Consider the following 25,254-nt stretch of genomic DNA (forward strand, 5'->3'; position numbering starts at 1 on the left):
GTACACTTCAGTAACAACAGGCAATATGCAAATGGTGATAAAATTGAATCAGCTAAGAAAAAAATAATAGTTCAAAATAGTAAAAGAGGCTGGTGGAGGGAAAATTTAAGTACATTCTTGTGCTGAAACACAAAGGGAAAAGGAAAGGGACAGAATAATCACATTTCCTTTGTGTAAGGGATGGAGACGTTTCTCTGGAGTTTTTCTTTTATTTGGAGATAGTTTGAGGCAGGGTGCTATAGCAGACAGGATCCTGGCTCAGGCATCCATAAGTTCAGATCAAATAAGGCTAACCTCTTCCTATGAAACAAATACAGCATTTTCTGGAGCAAAAAAAGATCAAACAAAAGAAATACTCGTACATTTTAGCTATCGTGTAGTGAACTAAGCAAGATGAAAAGAACGCGTGTGGTGGGGATTGATGTGCTGTGAGGGCTGGATGCAGAGCCTTGGCTGCGAGCCCTGGGCTCTGCCAGGGCCAGGAAGGAACTGCTCTGGAGGAACAGCTCACACCTCGCTGGCAGGTGAAGGCAGTGGAGTCTGCTGGGCTTTGGGCAGTAGTAACTCTACAAAACAAGCAATGACAATATGAATTAAGAATAAGTAAAACTGCCGTAACCCTTCTCCATCCATCCTTTGGGAAGGGGGCACATTTTCCCACCTCTAGAAGGGTTAAAGCAGTTGTTCTTCACCCCCGTGCTTAAGCACCTTCAGTCCCTCACATCTCCAGATAACTGAATTGATATTTTCGCCTCATTTAACATTTTTTTTTTAATTTAGCTATTTTTAAGCAGTTCTGTATCCTGCCCTGAGAGCAATGTTTGTGCCGGGTATACACTGACCTACCTACACCCGTGACCTCCACGGCCCGACCGTGCCCGCGGCAGCGCTGACAGCCGGGGCGGGCTATGAGAGGCAGCACCCGCCATGTTGGGACGGAGCGGCGCCTCCCGGGCCGAGGAGGGGGAACGCGGGGCCGCTCTCGGCCCAGGAGTTTCCTCCGGCCGAGTGACACGATCGCGTTTCGCCCACGCGCCGGCCCGGGGCGGGTGACACAGCCCGGGGCGGGTGACACGATCCCGACTCGCCCCCTCACGGAGGCGCTGCGGCCGTGAGGGCAACCCCCGCCTCTAACGAGTCTCACCGTGATTGGCCCGAGCGCACCGCTCCTCCACTGTGATTGGTCAGAAGTGCTGTCACTCCCGGCCTCTGAGGGCAGAGGCGGGAGCTGAGTGGTCGGCGCTGGCGGTGGCCCCGCCCCCGCGGGGACGCGCGGGCGGAGCGGAGCCGCGGCCGGAGCCGCCGGAGCGGGGGCGGCCTGAGGGCGGGGGGGGAGGGGAGGGACGCGGGGTTGTCGCAGCCGCCGCCATGGAGGCGAAGCCGGCGGACCCGCTGCTCTGCGACAGCCTCATCCTCTGGGTGAGTGGCGCGGGGGTTCTGCCGCCTCTGGGGACCCTCGAGGGCAGCGAGGAGGTGCCAGCGGCGTGGGGCTTTTCCCTCCATCCTTCCCTCCACCCCTCCCTCCGTCCCCGCCCGCGGGAGCGGGAGCTGCGGGTGGCTCGGGCACGGCCGCGGCAGTGGGGGCTGCGTGGGACTCGCTGCTCACAGCCAGCAAAAGGTTCCCGCGGCACCCTCGAGGTGTGGATGTGGTGGTTGGAATATCCCGTGGGCCTCTCCAGCGGTGGCTACAGTGTGGAAACTACTCGGCAATTAACAATATTAATAAATAAATGCAATTAATTTGAATCGACAGGCGCAGAAACCTCAGAGCAGTTCATACCGGCTGGTTAAAGCGTTTATTAGTCAGGCATGCCACACCTGGGTGTGTGATGTTACCTGTGCTAGAGGCAACTTGGTTGGAAAAGACTTTTAAGGTCATGGAGTACAAACATCTTTGTTAAATTCATCAATCACTCTTGCTTCCTCTTTATATTTCTTTCCAAGCTTCTTCTGTGACCTTGTCTGTAATTCTGGTCTTGCAGGTGCAGTAATTGTGGTGACAAGGAACTACTAAATAGAGCTTTTGCATGAAATCTTGGCAGGAAAGGTCACATTTACCTGTGTGGAGGGTTTCTCTAGAAATAGCAGGTGTTTTGCCTCTGTGAAGTGTAAATCATGGAGAGAAGGGATGTTTTAGCGGCATTGTAGAAATCCAGGAATGAAACTGATAAAAGTAACAGTGGCCTGAGTAGGTGTTCTTAATTTCTGCATGGCAGTATCGAAGTGTTGATGGGTTAAAGTCTGTAATAAATCACTAATAAACTGTTCCTTTCTTTTCCTCTTCCCACTTTCCTTTTAGTGATGTTGTACTCTCCCAAGGTTTTGTTGGTCTCTGGAATTTTGGTGGTCTTGTATTCACCTCTGTCTGCTTTAGATATCTTTTGTTCTTTAATCTTTCTCTTTTTATGGGCTCTTTAATTTTGTATTTTCCCCTCAGTAGTCAAGTAAGAATAGCTCCATCATGATTCAATAGCAAAACAAATCACTGTATTCCTGAACTCTTTCACAAAAATCTGGGCAGCAGTGCTGAACTACTTTATTTTTCACAATTCCTGCTTTAAATATTTTTAGTCATTTATGATATCCTCACAGTGCAAGAGGTGCAATTATATCGTGAATCTTAATGGAACCTTAACTGGCCTTAAACTAAGCAATTGTCAGTGTAAAAGAACACCCAGCCCTGTGTTCAGATTTTCTATACAGCACTCAGCAGATGCACATTTTTTAATTTAGCACCCTATTTCTCAGGCCTAGTTTGCAACTTAGAAACTGATTGCTAACACTTGGATGTGTTTGAAACATCCTTTCACAATTTGAACTTCAGTGTGAATGATAGGGAAGAAAGTGATGTGGGAGAGATCTATGTTTGGAGAGAAAAGGGTTCTGTAACTCTCTGCTTCTAATGGTTTCTCAGTTTGTTTACTCATTAATACAACAAGCAGATGCTTATGATTGTGTTCTGCTGCCGGATCTGGCATTTTCCTATTTTTATTTTACCAAATGTGATATTGGAAAACATGCTGCGTCCAGAGAAGAAAGAAAATATTCAAATAAAAATGTTACCTATTGTTTCTGCAACCCAGGTGTCATTGAATTTAAACTTCTGAGGATTTGACAGGAAAAACATAAGGCAGCTTAAACTGAATTATAAGAGTAATGTTTATGAGTATCCATGAAAAATTGACTTAAGTAACACCTGCTAAGGTGGAACTCAAAATCTGCAGTAGAAACAATTTTCAAAGTTAGTTATTTTTCCTCTGTGTAGAGGAAAAGTTAATTGGATGTTTTTCAGTGCTGTACTGCCTTACCCTCCAAACCAGGGACTGGATGCAACATCTTAAATTGGAAACATTTTCCAGTATAAATGCACTGCTTGGCACTGGCACCACTGGTAATGTCCATCCAGTGGCTGATTTATTATATTAATATACTTGGTTTCAGCATGGGAATGTTTATTTTTATTTTAAAATCTCTTGTATTACTCTATAAAACCTCTGTCCCTTGTGTGTATAACCTGGGTGTGAAATGGAGAAACTCAACCCCTCATTGTCAGATGAAATTGAGGGCACACCTTCCCCAGGTGGATTGGCTGATTTCTGCTGGGCACTCTCAACACTCAGGTTTCATCTACAAATGTTTGGTGGCAGAGCTACAAAATTAACTTTTCAGCTGTATATTGGGAGCAGAATAGCTCTGTATCTGAGAGAAGAACTTCTGCTGTAGCAGCAAGTGGCAGAGTCCACTTGGGATGGAATTCACAAAATGGTTTTCAGCATGAGTAGCAGCATATCCTTGGAGCTTATATTTAGTAAAACTAAGAAAATGAGGGGAAAAAGAGTGCTGCTACAGTCCTGAAGTCTGTGGTTTCTCTTCTTTCCCTACCTCCTCCCCACTCCTGCCACTTTTTTTGGTTTTGCAAGAACAGTAAAAATCCATTTTGATGAAATGATTGGGCTGGCATGATGTTTGGAGAACCCCTAATAAATAATTTGAATCTCTCATTATTTCTAGGTCCTCATGTTACTTTTAAATACATAGAGAAACCTAGACTGTCAGTCCTACTTTTAACTTAATTTTAATTAGCTGTTTCTATTCTGGGAGATCATGCATAAAGCAATGTTGCATGTCAGGGTTTTTTAAGGCTTTGTTTATGTATTCTAACAGGCTCTGGTGAAAGGCTTGCACCTGTGTATAGCAGTTTCCTTGCTTTATGAGGGATATATCCAGATGGCAGCATCACAATATTGTGCCATAAACCTCTGGATTTGGGAAGCTCAGCCTGGAATGTAAACTTGCATGCCCGTGCTTGTGCTGAGGCTGCTGGAGTAGTAGATGCCAGTGCTGCCAGGTATAGCAGCTTTGGGCTGTGGTGCTCTAGTTAATCTTTTATGTAACCTATGAGGGATTACTGACTTCTCACTTCCTGTAAGACAAGATTTAAAACCACTTTTTAAATTAACAAACAAAGGAAAAAACCCTCGCTCTGCATATTTTTCTCTTGGCTTGATTGGACTCTTTTTGAAGGAAGCAAACAAGTATTCAGAATTATGATCACTCTTTATAGACACAGAGTGGACAAAAACTCTCTGATTCTCACAGCTGGAATCTGCTTTTCCATCACTCTGTTCCAAGTAGCTCCCTTTCCAAAACACAAGGTCATTTACCAGGAGTTCTGAAGAAGCTTGTGTTGCACAGGATGTTTGGGAAATCCCTTTTGCAGAGGGACAGGTAATTTAGGACATTGTAAATGCAGTGAGTTAAATCAGTTTCTGCAGTGGAAGGGGTTTATAAGGATTTGTACTTGCTCCCATACTATTCTGTCTTCTAGTGGTACTAATAATAAGCTTTCTGTTTTGTTTATTGTTTATTTTTCTGAGTAACTATGATGAACTGATGTGTATGGAAATGGCTCTCTCATCTAGAATAATTAGTTCTGAGTTGATTGTCTCTGTATTTCAATTCTAAGTATACAGCTAATTCTGTCAAAATGTTAGCTATAACCTTAGAGATAGTTTGAAAAAAATCTCACAATATTTAAAACAGAGAAACATTTTAACATTGAGGTAATCCCATCCTATTTCTAGTACTAAGTTCTTATAGTAAAAGACTGGATTTTTTTTTTGCCCGTCAACTTTCACACCTTATTAATGATGCTGTTATTTGTTTAGGTAGTTATGTCCAGAACTAAGCACTGCAACATAATTTAAAGGCTGGTTAAATACTACTTTAGTCAACCAAGTTATCTTTCCATAATCTGCTTTACAATAGAAGGCCTAGCATGAAAAAACAGAGTGTGGGTGTTCATACCAACTTTGTAAGCTACCAGTCATAACAGTCATAAGTGTTGAGATAATTGGGTTGCCTTAAAGTCTGTGTGGTTCAAAAAGGATTTCAAGTAGAAAGATATCTTGTTAAATGCTTGTGCCTGAAAGGGGAGAAGGAAGATGGCAGCTAATTTATTGTCTACTGAACTAAACCCCAGTGTTTTTCCCTGTTGTAGCTACAGACGTTCAATACAGCTGCGCCCTGCAGAGATGTCCAGGACCTGACTAACGGGGTTGCCATGGCTCAGGTGCTTCACCAAATGTAAGTTGATTCTTCTGCTGGAAGAAGAGGGATTCAGTTGCCTGAGGTTTTTGTGTTTGACAAAGTTGCTTTTAAAGTAGGCAGAAATTCAGAGTGGATAGTTTATAACAGAAGATAGGTTGTGCCTTTGTATTGCTGTTTTGGGGATGAGCTGATAGTTGATTAGTGACGTGGTGGAAAAGGTGATGAGAAGATACACAAATACTGCAGTATTCAATTCATACTTGGGGGTAATTGGGTAAGGATGACATTATCTTTTTCACTTTTCCCATCAGCACTATTTCCATGCTTCAGGCAATACATTCCTTTTTGGAATGAGAAACTAAAGATTCCAAAGGCCATGGCTTTGTGTTCTTTTTTTCCTGAGGTTGTACAATTAATTTAGATCTAAGTTCTAGGTTTTAAATGACAACTTACTATTGGTGTGGAAGACAAGAATTGTAAAACTTCAATTACAATTAATATTAGGAGTTACTTTACTTTTGATGAACTATTCTGTTGGTGTGATGAAGATTGGTAGTCTGAGTTTCAAAACTGACCACTGGTTTTGAAATTTGCATAGAGGGTTGTAATGCAAGTCTTTCTTTTGAAAGATTATCATGCTACAAGTCATCACTGGAATTTTATTGTTATTATTGGCCCGGATAATTGAAGAGAAGTCTGCATGACCACCTCAGGTTCAAAGTATTATTTTGTAGTTAGTAAAAAATTACTTCAACACTATCACAATCCACCCCCCAAAAAATGAGTTCAGAAATGCTCCTGTATGTTTGTAAAGATTTTAAATGTACTTTTTAAAGACATAGCTCACCCTTTTTCCAGACATAGCAAAAATTGATTTAGGGCTTGCCAGGGGTTGCTTCCCATGTATTTTGGGTATTGGGCAGCCACATGCTTTGGGCAAACTTCTTAACACCAAGTTGGTTCATGTGCAAGTGGGGATAATGATTGTCCTTTTTTAGGTGCTTTGGGACCAGTGAATAAACAGTGCACTGTCAAAGTTAAATGTTGTTAAATATGCTGTGATTGTACTGCTTGGCAGCTGAGTGTGTGTAAACACCTCCCTCAGCAATTCATCCTTGTTTATGCTGGCAAACTGAATCCCCTTCTGCCCAGGGGAACCAGAGACATACAAAATATACAAAATGCCAGTATTCAAGTGTTTTCTTCATATGTGCCTTTGACAATTTGGAGTAAATGTTAGTTAATCCAGCCTACAAGAATAGGTACCAAACATAATGTCAGAACTATCAAAAAAAGATGTTTCTTTACCTCATTATGGTTGCTATATCAGGTATAAAAATTCAGCATGTCAAAAGCCTACACATCTTTGTGCTCCATCCATAGCTGGCTCAGGCACACAGAGGAATTCTCCCAGCCCTGGAATGTGCCTTAATGGAGCCAGCAGGATGGAAATTTCCTGTGACATAAGTTTATCTTGCAATCTTCAGGAATTCATGCCTTGTCAGACACTGGAGTTCAGCATCAGATGATTTAATGCTGGGAATTTGCTGTCTTATTTATTTAAGTCTGTGCTCACTGATTAATAATTTAATTTTATTTCAGAGATGTTGCCTGGTTTGATGCATCTTGGCTCAATCGCATCAAAGAAGATGTTGGTGACAACTGGAGAATAAAGGTATTTGAAACTGAAGATAGTGAAGTTTTTTGTGGTTGGATGTTACGACTGTCCTGAGATCTGGCAGTCCAAAACCTAAGGAATGAAGCTCACGGTTTTCAAGGATATTTGAAATGAGCTTGAACTGTCTGTTGATAGTTTAAGTGCCTTCCAGTGTTATTGGATGGGGATTTTCTGCTGTGATACTTCCCTTTCATAGAGCTACCTTGTAACCATTTTATTAGAAATTATTTAATTTAATAAAAAGTAATTTTTTAAATAAAATTGTAACCTTGTCTTTCATGTACAACATCTAGTCCAGTAATTTGAAGAAGATACTGCAAGGAATTATGGACTACTATCATGAGGTATGGAAAAAACAATTTGTTTTTGTTCTCATCATTAAACACGATGATTATTGCTCCCCTTGACTTTTCCAAGTAGAAAAAAAAAGCTGTAATTTGTTTTGAGGACCTTTTAGGCAGAAGGTGTATGATTATTACTTGTTAAGTGGGAGGTCTGAGTGAATATGAAATTAATTTGAGCAGGTGTGTTTCAGATAAGGCTCTTGGAGTATGAACTGGGAACCATGTCTCTGCCCAGGTGGATGTTGAAAGGACTGAGCTGCAGAATCCTGTTGACTTTTGTGTGTGTGTTCATGTTTGCTCTTGTCTAGAGAAGTTTTAATCCTTTTGTACACAACAGAACAGACTCAGCCACCCCAGCATAGACTTTATGATATTTATTTGGAAGCTGGGAGCCAAGGTAGGAATCCTCCTGGACACAGAAAGTTAGTTCTGTCTCATGCAGGGATGAGTAGAGTAGCCATAAAAGGCTGCTGTATTTTGAGTTTTAAAAAAATTGCTGAATTTCGATACTGATGTGGTTACAGTTATGTAGTGGGTATGGTCTAGAAAAACTTGCCAGATCTTGTGGCTTCCTGGTCTTGCCTGTGCTGAGCTGTGACACCAAAAGCCAGGCCCTGATGTGCTGCCAGGTCTGAGGTAGGCCCAGAAGTAGAACTTCTTTAAGCTTTATGAGGAGCTTGTTGAAGGATTTGGAAGCAACTTCATCTAGAAGTGTTATTAATTCCTTCTTTTATTATGTTGCTAAAATAAATGAGTTCTTTCGTATTTGAGACCTGTCCCAGTAAGTTTTATTATTGTCACTTTCTTGTAGAAGTGCTCAGTTAACTAAACCTGGTAACAAACTTCTAGAGAATTTTCTCTGGCTTCGTCACTGAGTCCAGATTGCCTACATGATACCAGACTTCCACACTGTACAGAAATGAGAGTCTACTTTTTCTCATAATTGTAAAAATTTTTTTCAGTTCCTGGGTCAGCAGATTGCAGAAGAGCTTATTCCAGACTTGACCCGGATATCTGAGAACTCGGATCCCACTGAACTGGGAAGGCTTCTGCAGCTTATTTTAGGTTGTGCAGTCAACTGTGAGAGGAAACAAGGTAGGCACCACCTTAACCTGCTCAGCAAACAGCAGACTGCCTCAGGTGGCAGTTAAGGTGGAAAAGATGTAGAAACTTCTCTTTCTTATCCATCAACATTGTTAATTTGCTGAATGCCTCTTCTGAAACTGGAGTTCACTTAAAAGTAGAAATTCCCTCGGAAATATCTGTGAATAAACTCAAAACTTTGTTCAGAGTAGGTTTAAAAATATAGTCTAAAGTGTGTATGGTTTATTCATATTGTTAGAATATGTACCAAGACCTAGAATTTACTATTCAAATGCAAATACAGCAAAATTAAATTAAGTCCTTAAATTAGAAACTGCTTCTCTGCCTGCGAGGCTCAAGACTGAATTGGTTGTTTCCTCTCCCGATACCAGAACTAATCCTCCATGCTCTCATGGCATCTCTCCTTAGGCAGAGTATAAATTTGTCCAGTTAAGAGTTTATAATCTTCTGTGATTATCTGCCATATTACTGGATAATAATGATGGTGGGTAATGGTACTCTGTGTAAAGAGACCAGTACTTGTTTTGAGGGAGCTTTATGGATAATAGTTTCTTCTGGATCTTTCAGCAATCAGTTTATCATATTACTCAAACCCAGGAGATGAACATTGTCATGAATCACTACAAACCCTTTTCCACAGAGCACATACAGAATATCATGACCCTTGAGGAGTCTGTTCAACACGTTGTCATGACAGCCATTCAAGAGGTAGGTAACAGTTCACAGCCTGATGCTGTCAGTTGAGATGTCCAAATACCTTTTTGTAGACCTTTGTGATTTCTTTCATCCAAGCAAAGGTCAGGGAGGAGTATAAGTACTTCCCTAAATTATTTGGGAGGTCTGTGACTAAGAGACCTTAAACCCCAGCCAAAGGGTTTTGATTTTAGACTCATGGTGCCCGAACATACAGATGCTTAAGATTCTTTTGTTCTGCACAAAAAATGTATACAGTTGCCAGCCACTGATTATGAAATTCTTCTCCCAGTGCTGTAGTCTTGGTCCCAGAGTTAAGCTGATTGTGTTTGTGAGGTTGCATTGTTCTGACAGACCATTCCAGCCTCTGACTTAGAAGCTTGCAGCTGCATCTCTTCTATTTTTGTCATGGTGTGCTCCTCCTCCTGTCTTAATTTGTTCTTGGTTGGATCATCTTAGTGATCCAGCTCACAGCTTAGCTCTACAGTCACTGGCTTTTGAGAGCTTCAGGACTGTGAAGCAGAGTGTGAAGAGAGGCAAAAACTAAATACTGGCAGTGAAGAGAAGGTGGTGTGTACTTGCACCCTCGTCAAGGTAACAGTGGAGTTGGTAATAAGCTTTATAACTTAGATTTAAATTGTATAGTCTTTAAAGCTGTATGTGTCCTATTGGTAGAAATTAATCCACAAAACCTGTGTTTGTTGTCTTCTGACTAATTAAACTTTCTAGAAGAAGGTCTAGAAATAATTCAGTAATTTCTGAGTGAGGAGTAAAGCCCTTTAATTGCTGGTAAATACACACTGTACATCTTTGTATCAGAGAAGTAATGTTCTCATTGTTTGTTTAGTGGCAATTAATGGGACACAAAAAAGTGTGGTAACTGTTAAATTAATGGAGTGAAATCCTGTCTTCTGGTTCATTCCAGTTTGACTGACTAGGGGGTGGCAATACCTTCAACACATCACATTCATCCAATACAATGTTACTGCAAATTTGATTCATTTTGAGAGGAGGAAGGTAAAAAATCATCTTACTATAGATCTGTTTAAATCTTTACCAGCCATGAGATGAGGAGGAGCATTATTGATCTGTTTTGGTATATTGAAGGGATGCAATAACACAATGGAGAATACAGTTGGTACTCAGTAGACATTGAATTTACAGATCTGTAACCCCTAATTTAACCTTTTTTCGTATAAGCTGTAGTTTAACCTTTTTTACCTGTGGCCTCTTTCTGTAGCTCATGAGCAAGGAAATAACAAGTCCTTCCCCATGTGATGCATCAAGTGAAGTGGAACAGCAGGTAACTGTCTGATCTGTGTTCCTGTTGTAGATCAAGCCTAAACAGTAAATTGTTATCTGGCCATCCCTTAAATGAAGTAATGCTGGTTTTCAGTGCTAATGAACTGAAAACTTGTGTTATTCTATAGCTTCTTTAAAAACCCCACAGTGACTGCTGTGTCATCTTCCTGCATGGGGTGAAACTGGTCAGTGCAAACCTACGTTGCAGGGAGGGGGTCAGGCTATTTCAGGTTACTTTTAAGGAGTTGTGAAAATTCCTTGTAATCTGAAAGCTACAAGGTGTTGCCCATAAAATGAACTTGTCTTTAAAGGGATTTGGAAATGTGACAGTACATTCCTGTGTAGTTTCCCAAGTAGTTGTGTTTCAATAATTTACTTTCTAAGTGTGATAATCATTTAGAAGGCAAGTGAAATGAGCAAGGATCCTGATCTAGGAGAGTATTTACAGGTTTGTGTATCAATGTGTGCACCTAACAGCCAACTTAAACAATGGCTGTAAGCAATTGAGGCATTTTAGAAGCTCTAACCGAATATTTTGCATATGGGCCATAGTGATTGACTGCCTTATTTTTTGAAAGCTTAAAAAAGCCTTGGAAGATCTTCAGGAAGCACTAGCAGAAAAAGAGGAGTTGGCACAAAGATGTCAAGAGCTGGATTTGCAGGTAAGAAACAGTCAGTTGTTTATTTCTTTAATATGTAGTGGTGCTGCTGTTAAGATGCAGACATTTTGAAGGGCAGAGTGCATTTTGCATTGTTCAAATTTTTGTGAGAATTTGTAGCTGCTGGTGGGGGAAAAGCAATTATTCTGTACTCCAAAATGCAATTACTGGAAAGAGTTTTCTGATGGAAGTGTATGCTGAGGTCCTGTGCCAGCTTATCTCAAAGGTTCTTTTGTTGTAGCTTAATGTTTACCCTTAGTATCAGGTAGAGTTAAAACAACGTTATCATGGTTTTAAAAATCGCCCTTTTCATTTTTAGTTCCTTAGTCTTTTGTGCTGTGTCCAGAAAATCCAGTTCATGTCATAAACAGTAATTAGATTTAATCATAGGGAAATTACGCTGTTTCAATAGGAGTTGATGAATGACAAAAATTTGTAATTTATCTAAAACTTGCTAACTTTTTCTCATACACAATTGCAATATGGAGGACATTTCAGGATAAAAATAATGAAAACTAATAGATCCTTGCTGGCATCTTTAAACAACACTAATAATAGGCCTATTTTTGTTTTTAATGGATATAGCAGTTAATCAAGTCACTCTTGAGAGAAAGGAGAGAGGACTTCATGACAATAAAGAGAAATTTGCATTTCAATCAAGACTTTAAAGAAAAAAAAAATCACTTACTAGCCACTCCCTTGTGGCACTATAATCTGAGAATAGAAAGAGTTTTATCTGGGAAGGCAATTCATGTCAGATTTGGCTCTGCACAAAGAGAACATTTGGGTGGCATCTTCTTGTAGAAGCCAGAGGGCTGTACTGGCTGTGTGAGCCTCTGGAAATGAACACCCACAAAAGCAGAAGCCAGTTTTACATTTCTTACTGATAGTGACACTGAAAAAGCAAAATACTCGTGTCTAAAGCAGCTCAGAGCTACTTTGCCATGCCAAGGAAGCTACTGCTATAATTGGATTGATATTTAATTTCCTTTTTTTCTTGGGGCAGTAGTAAGACTTCCTAGTGAAAGCAAAGATCTAAAAATGCTTGTGAGAAGAATCTGCAGGAGAAGTCCCAGGTGTTCTTCTGTTTTCCCTGGCTTTTGTTTTCCAGAATTCTTTATTAATTAATCATAGGTGATACAGAGCCAGTTGTTCATAACATGGCTCAGGACAGGTGAAAGGTGTTCAAGGGAAAAGGTACTGAATATAAACAGATGAGCTGATGACACCACAGCCCTGTAATACTGTGATGCGTCTTTAAAACCTCTCTTCATAGTTTCTGTTGACTCTGACACCACTTCTGTCATGTTAAAATAATAAAAAAAGAAGACCACCAGAAAGCAACTGAGAAAAGATGTCAAACTTGCTCTGAGCTGTGTCAGATTTAATAGTTTGATTTTTAGGGTTTTTTTAAGTCTGAGATGAGTGATGTTTCAGGATTATTCTGAAAGTCCAAATAATGTGCATGCTTAAGGAGTGGCTGACCCTTGAACAGGAGGCTGAGCAAGGCTCAGATGTGCTCTCTACTTGGGTGTGTGCATGTAAATAGTAAATGACATTTGGTACATAAAAAGGAGTGAACCTAGAAAGCCAGCACCTAATGAAGTGGCAGATTACTGTTTGACCTCCATCTGTTTGAATGATAGATTTTTAAATTATCACAAAAGAATTGTTTCTTAATATTGTGCACTGTAGATTATATCTGTTCAATAATGTCATCATGATATGTTTTATTTTCTTTATTTGAAGCCGTAATATTGACTTGACACTTCTCATTTAAACTAATTCTTAATAAATTCACTTGTAAGGTCTCAGTCTTCCTTGATATTTTCCAAGAGTATAAGAAAGGTAGGTTTACTTTATAATTCAGGAAAACATAACCCAAAAAGCATATTGTCCCTGTTTAAATGCAGTCGACTAACACACGCTGCGTGCTCTTATGTTCAACAGGACGTTAAAATTAACACAGCAGCTTTCACTAGACAAACTTTAAAGGTTCTATCCTCTTAATCCTTCTGGCTGTGAAGCTGGCTCCTGTCAGTGAAGTGTTGTAGCCCCTGTGCTTAGCTGTGACACCAGGTAGCCGTGTGTGTGCTGCCAGGGTTGCATGCTCCCCCTGAGGCTGGCCAGGCTGTCCGTGCGTGTGCGCTTCGGCCGATCCCGCTTCCCGCAGCCATTCCCCGCTGAGCACGGCAGCCTGGGGTGCTGGCCATGCCATGCTGCTTCTGGTTGTCAGCTACAGGCAAGATGGACACTTCTTGCAGCAACACTCAGAGTTTTTTGTCCACGGTGTTTTTATTGGAAGTAGCAGTTTCTCTCCATATCACTTTGTCTGCCTTTTTACGGTGGTTTCAGTTACAGAAATTTGTCTTTTTATTTAGAGGGACTTTTCCTTCAGTGCTTCATAAATGTCATACACTAAAGCATCTGTATGCTCAAGTGTGCTCTGTAAACTACATTCTAAAACTTCTAAACGCTCAGCCTTTTTCACAAACTAATTTGGTGATGTATTGCTGTCTTGCTTCACTTCTTTGGACAGGTCTTACAGTGTTCATACTGTTTTTATCTGTGCCAGGTGGCTGCCCTCCAGGATGAGAAAAACAGTTTGATGTCAGAAAATGAGATTATGAATGACAGACTAGAGCAATTAGACGATTCTCTTGATGATCCAAATACTGTGGTTGCAAAAAAGTATTTTAATGCACAGTTGCAGCTGGAACAATTGCAAGAAGAAAACTTCAGGTATGAAATTATTTTCCCCCAAAATCTCTCACTTGTCTGATGTACTCTGAAAATTTCCGGTGCTCTTTGGGGCTTTCCCATCTCAATTTCTTTGCATTAAAAGCTGTCTAGTGCTGTATACGCATATGTTAAAGACAGTCCTTATATTAAAAAGAAAAATAATCTGTTACTTCTTCTAAAAAGTACCAGTTTGCAATTGGCATAGCTCTCTAATACTTCCAAAAAAGTGATGGAAGGCAGAAAATTGAGTGCTGATTTGTGTGTCAACAAATCAAACCCTAAACCCCCAACACTACTGTGTCTCTCTACTGAGCTGATTTCTCTCACATGTTAGTCTCTCTCTGTGATCCACATTGGGAAACAAAATCACTTTTCATGTGATTAATTTATGCTGATGTGATAAATTTGCAGCGTTCAATGCAGTGTGATTGAACAGGTGGACAACAAAATGTTCCATGTTTATTGTAACATTTTCCCAGCTACTTAAATCAGTCATTTTCCTTTTATCTTATTTCTTTTTAATAATTCTAGTACTATACTAAATGAAACTGTGCAATAATGATGAGTTCCTAACAAAGGTACTGGTTTTGACCTGGTAGGCTTGAAGCTGCAAAAGATGATTATCGTGTCCACTGTGAAGATCTAGAAAAGCAACTGATTGAGCTGCAGCATAGAAACAATGAACTGACTTCTCTGGCAGAAGAATCAAGAGCCTTGAAAGATGAAAATGACATTCTTAGGTATGTGGCAGGGAGAGTTACACACACACAATGTTAGGATTTAATGGCTAACTCCAAGGGTTTTTATTTACAAGATTTTTTTGAGGTGTTACTTCTGCAGATCTTACCTGAATGAGCTCTTTGGCAAAGCAGAGGTGAAGTGCAGGCTTTCAGGGAAAGGCTCCATTGTTTGAATAACACATGAAATTTGTCTGTGAAGCAGAATTAATGACTACAGAGCTTAAGCTTCTTCATGTGGGACAGAAAGTGAAAGCCCTCATGTAGAAAAATATATATACAGCTAGAATTTTAACCTAACTTTTGGTGTCAGCATTCTAGGCCAGATTTAGGTTAAAATCATTAAGATCATTAACAAAATGAAGATGAAACACACAGTTATCTTAATGAGAATTTAATGTAACATTCCAGCTTGTGTAAACTGTATTAAATACCAGACCACCCAAGAAATATCCAAAATAAATTGTATTGTGAAAGGAGATCTGCTATTCATAAAATAATATGAATAAAACATGGAAAGAAAAGTGGTTTCAGGTGCTTAACTTGTTGGTTCTTAAATAACATCAGAAACAAATCCTAGCTATAGTTTTTTTCCATTATTGTACCACCTCCTGGTGAGATCTGAATGCAGATAAACACAGATATTAAAATTAATTTTAAAATTATGGTCCCAATGTTTTCTTACCATGTAGATTTTTTTTAATGATCAGCTGACAGTTCTTGGTCGTATCTGCCAGTGATCATTTTCATAGAGCAGTTATGTTCTAATTCTGTATAATTCCCCAGTGAGAACATAGCAGGTACCAGTATTTTGAGGTGCCTGTCTAGTACAGGATGTTGTGGTGCCACGGAATTCCTCAGGGATATTTGACCCACTAACCCCTTGCTCATATTTCTGGCATGTGACTGTCAGTCTCACTCGAAGGCTGGCTGATTTCAGTTTTTATAAGCAAGTTTGTGTCAATTATACATTTAAAAATAAAGCAGTGAAATGTAACTGCTGCAAAGCATGTCACATCTCTCTTTGAAAATAGTGTCAGCAGAGTTTGACTTTTGTAATCTTTTCTTCTGATTGCTGTTTCTACCCCAAGGGCTACTGCAGACAAGGCGAGCAAGCTGGAGTCAACAGTGGAAGTGTATCGGAAGAAGCTGCAGGATCTGAACGATTTCCGCAAGCAGGTGAAGTCCCTGCAGGAGACCAACATGATGTACATGCACAACACCGTCAGTCTGGAGGATGAGCTCAAGAAAGCCAATGCAGCACGAGCCCAGCTGGAAACCTACAAAAGACAGGTAGTGCTGCACTTGTGTTTGAAAGGTTATTTTTTTCCCAGGTAGCTGGGAACACCTTAACAACCCCACATTGTCCTCTTAGAATTTCTGAGTTGGGAAAGCTCCTTCATACCCTGTTCTTCCCTTGTGGGTTTTTTCCTGTTAAATTTGCAAGCTTAGCTGTAGTTGCCCTCTCAACTGATGTGAGAGTCCATAGTCTGCAGGCTTTTCTTCTTTACCCTGAGGTAATTTGTGTGCCTGGGAGAGGTTGTTCAGCTATTACAGAGATCATTTGTAGGGAGTCATAGAATGGTTTGGCTTGGAAGGGGACTTGAAGATGATCCCATTCAACTGCCATGGGCATGGACACCTTCCACTATCCCAGATTGCTCCAAGCCCCATCCAGCCTGAGCTTGAGCACTTCCAGGGGTGGGACACCCACAGCTTCCCTTGGTAGTCTGTTCCAGTGCCTCACCACCCTCACATAAAAGAATTTTTTCCTAGTACCTGATGAAAACCTGTTCTCTTTCAATTTGAACCCATTCCCCCTATCCTGTCACTACATTCTTACATTCTCATATTCTTACCATTCTTCATGAAAATTAGAAGTTACATTTTAATTTCTGTAGGAATTAGAGTTAAATTTAAAAAAAACCAAAAAAACCAAAGCCAGCCAACCAAAAATCAGTATAACCCCCCCCACAACACATAGGCCCCTATCCCATCTCTGCTTCCCTAAGCTTAAGAAGCCAGCTGTTCTATTTTGGCTGAATTGGGCAAGAGGGACCAATTTAATGTAGCTTTTTAAAGTATCATCTTGCAACATTCCTGTGCTAAATAATGCTTTTATGAAAAGGTCCAGGAGCTTCATAACAAGTTGTCTGAAGAATCCAAAAGAGCTGATAAGCTGGCATTTGAAATTAAGCGAATTGAAGAAAAATATGAAGCTTTAATGAAAGAAAAAGAGGTAAGTCCCTTTAAGAGTTTATTTGAGCACCTAAATCTCTCTCAGATCATCTCTTGAGGAGAACCTTCCTGGAAGCAGTGCCACCATAAAAATGAAGTTTGGTGCCCTGAGTGTGTGCATTCACATATAATATAGACTCATCGAATCATGAGGGTTGGAAAAGATCTCCAAGATCAAGACCAACCTAAAATGTGCATGTGTCATTATTACTTCTGATTAATGTTATTTGGTCTTAAAAGTGGTGCAGCCTGACCTAATTCCACCGTGTGTCTTGTTAGAGGCTGATAGTGCAGTGTGATGCATTAAGAGAGACAAATGAGGAGCTCCGGTGTACACAGATGCAGCAGGATCACCTCAGTCAAACAGGTACTGCTTTATCTTCAGAAACTCTTCCATTTGGATTAGAGGTTTCTTTAAGTGTGCTGAATTAAACTCCTCATGTGATTTCAGGTGAATCTCGTTTTAAAAGCCATGACAATCTTGCTGCTGAAATTCTGCCAGTGGAATATAGGTGAGACCCAAAGGTTGAGGTTTGGGATGTTCATAGGAGGGGCATGACAATACTTTTGTGAAAGTTCAGTATTTTCATCAATGTGATTATTTGTCCCACTCCTTGCTTTGCCCCTACCTTAGGTGTTAATAATTATTTCCCCATACTAAAATTACTTTGCTTTTTTTCTTAAAACCATATCAGGTTGCTGTGTATAAATCTGGGTTTGGAGTGACAATTTAAAACTCTGCTTACATCTCTTAAAGTTTTCAAACATTTTAAGTTACATTTTAATAACAAATAGTATTGTTATCCCCATTATATCATTAAGTACAACCTGCTTGGCTCAGTTGAAAGTTGAGGGAATGAACAGGACTATTACTTCTTCCTCTTAGTCACCTTCTTTATCAGCAGTGGCTTGTTTGTTGTTGTTTTTCATTCAGAGAAATGTTTATTCGGCTGCAGCATGAAAATAAGATGCTCCTGCTGGAGCAGGAAGCATCACAAAATGAACGGATTGCAGAGCTCCAGGAAGAGCTGGAGCAGAGGTACCGGTTAATGAACGAGCTGCAAACTGAGAACAGGTAATGGGTGAAACTGCATCTTAAAATACAGCAAAAAGTGATCTCTGGAGTTTCAGGGTGACCTGTGCCTTGCATCTGTAGTGTAGGAACCTTTACTTTTACCTGTGTAATCATAAATGAAGGATTATGAAGCAAGGAAGAAGGAAAGTGGTTTAAATGTGGTAGATCTGTGTATACCATACCCTGAAGGAAGTATGGCTTACAGGACACTCTTCTTCACTCTTGATAGACCAAGAATGGACGTGAGCTCTATTTCTAGAACTTCAGACTGTTAGACCATGAATTGTCTGTCAATGAATGATAAAACATTTTACTAGAATAGGAAAACTTTTGATAGTTACATTTTCTCAAAACTGTGTTTGTTTCAGCAGAAGTTCTAGTCAAACTAAAAGCGTTTGAAATCAGTTTATTTGTGGCTTCAGTTGTGCTGGGTACACCCTCTGAAAAACTAATTACATGGAAAAATCTGTCTGTGAACTATTTAGATGGGCAATAACTGTGTTTTCCTCCTAAAAGGCTCAGTAAAGAGCGTATTGGAGGATTGTGCCAGCAGATTGAAGAGATGCAAAAGACTTTACAGGAGCAGGGATCCAAGACTGAAGGAGTAAGTGAAACATTTTGCCAGCTTTGCTTAAAGTCCTCCAGTGTAGCATCAAGTCCTTTGTTTAGATGTGCATCTTATTTTTCAGTGTATCTGAGAAATACCTCCATATCAATTGCAGTTCAATTGCAAAGCTCATGTTTTATGTGATTCCTTCTATGGAACTGTAACCCTTCTACTTTACTTTAAAAGTCCTTGGTTTTATCATTCAATGGATTTATTTGCTTTGGCTTATTTAGTAATGCTAAGTATTCTTGGCTCATTTGTAAGAGCACTTGAATGTTGCATGGTATGAAATACTGAAGTACAACTGAATTTTAACTCTCTGCTTTCAACAGTCCAGCAACCTGAAGCAGAAACTGGCAGCACACATGTAAGTAAGGCACATGCATCCACAATAGCTTATTTATACTAAATAGAACACAGGAATTGCTCAAGTCTTGGTAGGGATGTTTGTTTATTTTCTATGCCACTGATTTGAGAGTTATGCATAAAGTGAGTTAAATATTGGTGTTGTAGTTTTGTTTACTCTGACCATGAGGATCTTTTAGTACCAGTACCACTTCACTGTCTCATCACCAGCAACATTTTAATTCTTCTGATTCTACAACAGACTGCTGAAACCATCACTCAAAGTGTATTCCACTCTCCTGAAATATTTTCAGTCCTTTCAGCAGATGTAGTTCTTGCTAAGATGATGCTGGAGGGGCTTAATTATTAATTTTCCTGGTTTTAACTAAAGGAGAATCAATTCAGAAGTTACAACTTTCTGATATTAGTATTTTCTATTCAAACCCTGAATTGCTAGAGGTTGAAATATTTATTTAAATACTTCTGTCATAAAGTCTAAGCTTCCAGCTGTTAAACTTCAAATTATTTGTGAGCTTAATCTTTAGCCCAAGTTTTCATTCACAGGGAAAAGCTGAATGAGGTTCATGATGAGTTACAGAAGAAAGAGGCCGATATTGCAGAGCTCCAGCCTTATGACACTCAGAACCGTGAGTTGTTTTGGGGGGGGGGTTGGTATTTTTTTAATTAGACTGTGCTGAGTTTCTTCTGAAACTGGACTGTGGGATACTTTTCTGGATGAGGCTTTCTGCTGCAACTTAGCTTTAAAACTGAACTGGGGGGTGTGGAGGAGTTTTGTGTGTGGTGGTAGGAAGGGAGAGGATCCTGGGGGGGATGATGTTTGTTAACAGTGCTCTGCAAAATGGGATTTCAGGGTCAGGTAGGACAGCTGAAACAAAAATAAGAACTTGAACCTCCTAAACTTAAACTTCTATATCATCCTCTGTTTGAGGAATGGTGAAATCAGGAGGACACAGAAACCCTGAAAGTACCATGTCTGTTTTTATTTTGTCTGTGTTGATAATTTCTGTAAATAGCCCAGAAGATTGGAGAGCTGGAAGCAGCTTTACGAAAAAAAGATGAAGATATGAAAGCAATGGAAGAAAGATATAAAATGTACCTTGAAAAAGCAAGGAATGTGAGTGGCATGTTTCTGAACATATGCATTCCTCCCTCATAAATTCTTAAACAGATTTAGTGTGTGTGTCCCCACGTCCCAATTAAAAGCAGTAGCTACAAATTGCATTTTTAGACAGATTGTTCAACTGATGTCAGTTAAGTCTGAGAAAATAAACAGGGTTTATGCTGAGCATGAGATGCAGTAAGGATTCCTTTGTACTCTTTGCTCTCTTTTGTACAGTATAACAGCCTGACCAGTGCCCAGCCTCTTCTCACATTCCTCCATGCAGAGCTGTTGAGAATCAAACTGACATGTAATGCACTTGTTTTGCCTTGCCCAGGTGATAAAAACCTTAGACCCCAAGCTAAATCCAGCATCAGCAGAAATTATGTTGCTCAGAAAGCAGATATTGGAAAAAGAGAAAATAATTGAAACATTAGAGGTAAAAAATTTTACATGTATTTAAATATATTTATCTTCTAGAGTGCTCTGTTTCTGGTATTAGGCATTCAAGATATTGTTTCCTAGTGATTCAGTAAAATCTGCTTTGCTGAAATTCTGAGAGGATTGTTGACAGTAGTCCAAACATCAAAAAAATATTGGGGAAATGCATTGAGTTTCACAGCAATATTGATGGGACTAGTTGGAATAGTTGCCTGAGCAGATACAGAACTCCTCAGCATGATTCAGTAGGCTGATAGGTCTGACTGTTTAAATGCTGTGGCCTCACATTCCTTTTATGTAACGAGTACTAGGGAAGTATATTATGTAATAGCAATTAGTCACTGGAGGTACAGTCTTTTCAGGTGAAAGATCACTAAATTATTTATAGATTTTCTGATACACAGCAGACCTCTTGTGCATTTTCCCACACAAATCCTCAGTAGATTTCCAAGTTCCATTTGTGTTTCTAACTGCAACGTGTGTAGTTTAGCCTCTTCTTAGAGCAGGCTGATATTTATCTCTCAGTTTTTTATGAAAGTATCTTTGTTTATACTTCTAGGCTTTGTAGTTATTTTGTGTACTGAAGCATTTCTGCAGCCTATGTTTATTTCACTCAGTGGGAGTTTATGCAGATGAAATTTGTGTTTTAACTGATGTTTGTCTCCTTGCAGAATGAACACAAAATGGCCAAGCTACGTGACTATGAGGAAAAGCTGATTGTAACTGCATGGTATAACAAGGTGGGTCAAAAATTCACTTACTGAAACATCTTTTGCTACATGTGCCAGTTAAATCTTAGTTAACCTAGGAAATACAGCGGAAACGATTCTGTCTGCATACTAAGTAAGCATGAGCAGGATGGGTAATATTTTTCCTTCTGTTTTTGCTGTTGTTTAAGTTGTTGTTTAACTCTTGCAGAGCCTGACTCTGCAGAAGCTGGGCATGGAAGCCAGGCTGGTGGGCAGCAGTGGCAGCTGTGGGGCTGGGCCTGGCCGCTCCTTCCTGGCACAGCAGCGTCACGTCACCAACACCAGGAGGAACCTCACTGTTAAAGTACCAGGTGCAGCTTCTGATTAAACACGAGGACATGAGGAAAAATCACATGCTAAAGTGTCCTTAAATGTTTTATACCTTCCACTTTACCTGCTTGATGAAAGAGGAGGTTAGAATGGTGGACAGCTGCAAATTACAACATCAGAACCTGTCAGGAAGGGATTAAGGTGATCAGCCAGAAGGTAGCACGTTTTCCTAGTAGATTTAATAACTGCAGCATGTACAAGCACAAGTTAAAAGATTTATATTTGCCTTCAGATTCTATTGTAAATATGAAATTTGGCACTGTATATTTAAAACTTTATTTAAGTGGGTTTGGGTTAGAAAGTTGACTTTTATAATGGGAGGATGTTATGCAAAGGTGTACTTCAGAAAACTGGCAATATTGGGCATTTTGCTGTGCTCTTCTGAAAGTAGATCTAAAAGGTTGGTAACATCTTTAAAAGAAACCAACTTTTTTAGAATAGAAAGTACAAATTTAAAAGCAAGAAAGTACTTGCATTTATAGAAGAAAATAAAGGTATGGTACCAGTTGTTATGTAACAAAAGACAGGATTTGTTTTGAGAGAAGCAGAATTTCTCAGTTTATTTTAAAAAAAAAAGAAAAAAAGCAAAGCTTAAGTTGGTGCATATATACACTGAGGAAAACCTGTCTTTAAGATGTTGAATTCACTTAAGCCAAAAAAGCTTGTCTTTTCCTGGGTAAGAAAAAAGCTATTATACTAGCTCAAAAGTTTGGGCTATATTTTAAAAGTCTGGCATATTGGTATACTGCATTTATTTGCAGAAAGGGGATTTAGGTGGGAAAGAGCCCCATTTATTTCAACCTATTTATACAACCCTGTGCATGGAAATTGCATTTCCTCTTATTTAAATGTAGTTTCACTTTGGCTATTCTGAACTAACTGTGCTAGGCAGAGGAATGAGAGATGGCTTTGGTAGTTAATGGCAGCAGAGGTTGTTTGTTGGCAGGGAGAAAAGTGCATAAACTGGAATAGTTTGATAGAAGATGAAATGGGGGTTGATACCTGAAATCTGTGTGCAGGAACTTGCTGTCTTTCACAAAACTTGTGACTTTATTTCCCAAATGTCTAACTCTTGATTTGAATTGTATTTTTAGGAAACCTGTTAACGTCTGTTCTTTGCAAATGGTCTAGAAAAAGTTCATTATATCCATAGTTAAATAAAATAAAATTGCAGCAGCCCTTAAAATGAAATGAATACATTTAAATTAAGTATTTGAGGGTGCTGTACTGGACCACCATCTAATATAAAATTCAGCTTCCTGTGAGCATGAAAGCACACCTCTCTTACCATTAAGGCCATCTTTGATTTGAGAACAGGGTTCTCGGTTTTACAGAATTGTCATTTTTTTACAGAATTTTTAGGTTTTGAATTGTGACATTTGGATAGTGTGTCATTTTGCCTGCCCCTCACTACAGCTTGTCCTTTGATTTCTTCCTTCCCCAGCATCTTATATTTTTAATTGTGACATTGCATGTAATGCCAGAGAAAAGGCAAGCATTCATTTTTGATACTTAGGGTTGTTTCTTAGTTGTGGTGGTTGTTTTGCAGTGCTGTATGTATGAATAGGCAATCAACAGATTTCCTCCTTCAAAAGGCATTGTTTAAAAGCCAGTTTTGTGCTAAGTGTGGCACATGCCAGACACATGACTGTTGGAGAGTTGTCTGTGGTGGTGTTCTTCAGGACTCTATGCTTCTTTGGACTACCTCGTGGGTTTTGAGGTCTTTTATTGCTGCAGTGGTGTTAGTGGAGTTGGTGTTTTTAAGGTACAGTTGCATATTTAATCTGCCAGTGCTGTGGGTGGGAGGGAGGTGGTGGTGAGCAGTGAAGCAGGAGATTAAGTCTTAGCAAGATGCTTCCATTTCTAAAGTCTGGTATTTGGTGTGTTCTAGTGAAACGTGGAGCTGTCTCTGATGGTGTTGAGTGGGTCTCTTAACCCTCATTCTTTGCAGCATGGAAACTTTCATGGATGTCCTTCAGATACTCGTGTAGTTGGTAGGCTTGATTTGTTGTACTTCTCCCAGTAGTGGAGCTGTGTCAGTAGTCTGTCAGGTGCTGAATAGTGACAAACTTGGAGCAAATGTCTTTGACTTACACTTCTCAAAACTGCAGACCCTGGGACCAAAAATAACCAAGAACCTCCCTGTCATTTAATTGAAAGTTTGTCTTCTGACTAGTGATGGAAGAGTTTAAGTCCTGAACTACAGGCAGGGATCAGCCTTTTTCAGGGCATGTTTGTCCCCAGTAATCGAGCTGGGGTTGCCAAAATGAATCTGGTTTTCAGGTATTGGATGAAATGTTGCTTATTTGGGACTTTTCCAAACAGTTAAGAGTGAAGCCTGTGCATATCACTCAAAGTTTCTTTGGGACTGAGAACCTGTTTAAAAGCAGCTGTTCTACGACTGGTTAAACCTGGGTTCTGTCCTGTGAACAAGGAACTGATGTGTGGAAATAAATAACTGGATTATAAGCCATGATGTTGTATTCACTTCAGCTCATCTGCCTCTGCAGGAAGGACCATTAGATCAGGACCATTTCAATGTTTACTTCACTCATGTCAAACCAAAAAGCTGCTAAAAACACTTCTGTGTTACAGCTGTGTCCAACACATGCTCTGTCAATCCATGTCCTTTGATGCAGGAGGAACAGAGAGGCCCCTTAGCTCTCCTGAAAAATTTGTACCATCCCATCAGCACAGTTCAGAGCAGACTCAAATATGAGGTGAAATTACTGAATACTGCTGAAGTTTAACAGCATTTTTAGGAATTTAGCCAGTTTCCAGTAAAACGGGTAATGTAGATCCAAAGAAACAAAAAATATGTTCTAAATGACATATCATTTGTTAATTATTTTTTATATAAAATTAATTACTATGGAAGAGAAGTGTTTTATAGCAATAATACAAAATATGGACTAGTGGGTTCTTTTACTCAAGATGGGTCAGGCAGCAGTTTTGAGAAGATTCTTTTGCAACAACCTTATTATATAGTGGATTAAGAAACATTCACTGAAAATAATTTTCACCTGATTTTTTTGTTCATTAAAGTATATATATATGGGTATTCTATTTTCTAAGATACACACTTACTTGGAAATAAGTAATATAAGCAATACTGCTGTTCTATTTAGGTAGCCATAAATAGTTTAGAAATTAGAAAATTAAAACAATTGTTTAGGAGTTGGTAATGTCTAGTACAGTAATTTTCTTATTTGTTTCTTTTTCCCCTTCCCCTGAAACTGGAGTTAAGGTTTTCAGTGTATCGATGTCTACATCTTCTGTTTAAAACAAATGTAAACACTGTCTTGCATAGTTGCAAGAAAATTGCACTAATTTTTAAACTTTCAGTTTTATTTTTTTCTTTGGGAAAAAATCCTTTTATATTCACATAAAGATTTTTAAAATTAATTCTTTGGTGTCTTTATTCCAAGCTGTGTATTTAATGGCCCCTAGATGGTGTTTCTGGGCAATGCATGACCTGGTTCTGCACGTTGGTACGTTTACACCATCTAAAATACCCTGTTTCAGGATAGACATGTATTA

At 39.5% G+C, this 25,254-nt stretch overlaps 1 protein-coding gene across 1 annotated transcript; it reads left to right on the plus strand.

Annotated features, from left to right (window-relative positions):
* Positions 1-1,333: 1,333 nt before the first annotated feature.
* Positions 1,334-25,119, plus strand: HOOK1 (hook microtubule tethering protein 1). Its single transcript, XM_005521209.3, has 22 exons — positions 1,334-1,419; positions 5,501-5,586; positions 7,153-7,225; positions 7,522-7,572; positions 8,535-8,667; positions 9,317-9,384; positions 10,610-10,672; positions 11,250-11,333; positions 13,906-14,072; positions 14,672-14,812; positions 15,901-16,102; positions 16,938-17,048; positions 17,327-17,414; positions 17,499-17,559; positions 17,982-18,122; positions 18,639-18,726; positions 19,062-19,096; positions 19,639-19,721; positions 20,109-20,209; positions 20,532-20,633; positions 21,307-21,375; positions 21,554-25,119. Exons 1-22 carry the CDS (start codon positions 1,369-1,371, stop codon positions 21,710-21,712), a joined length of 2,157 nt encoding a protein of 718 aa, XP_005521266.1. The 5' UTR covers positions 1,334-1,368; the 3' UTR covers positions 21,713-25,119.
* The last annotated feature ends 135 nt before the right edge of the window (positions 25,120-25,254 follow it).

This window comes from Pseudopodoces humilis, chromosome 10 (assembly GCF_049639895.1).
Source record: "Pseudopodoces humilis isolate 2021_Gansu_Grassland_sample_001 chromosome 10, ASM4963989v1, whole genome shotgun sequence".
Taxonomy (NCBI): domain Eukaryota; kingdom Metazoa; phylum Chordata; class Aves; order Passeriformes; family Paridae; genus Pseudopodoces; species Pseudopodoces humilis.

What these genes read in the sequence shown, in the direction of transcription:
- HOOK1 (XM_005521209.3), top strand. Translation starts at nt 1,369, where the DNA reads ATGGAGGCGAAGCCGGCGGACCCGCTGCTCTGCGACAGCCTCATCCTC. An exon ending in GTGACAACTGGAGAATAAAG is followed by an intron (nt 7,226 to 7,521) that starts GTATTTGAAACT and finishes TACAACATCTAG; the next exon opens with TCCAGTAATTTGAAGAAGAT. An exon ending in TTGCAAGAAGAAAACTTCAG is followed by an intron (nt 14,073 to 14,671) that starts GTATGAAATTAT and finishes TTGACCTGGTAG; the next exon opens with GCTTGAAGCTGCAAAAGATG.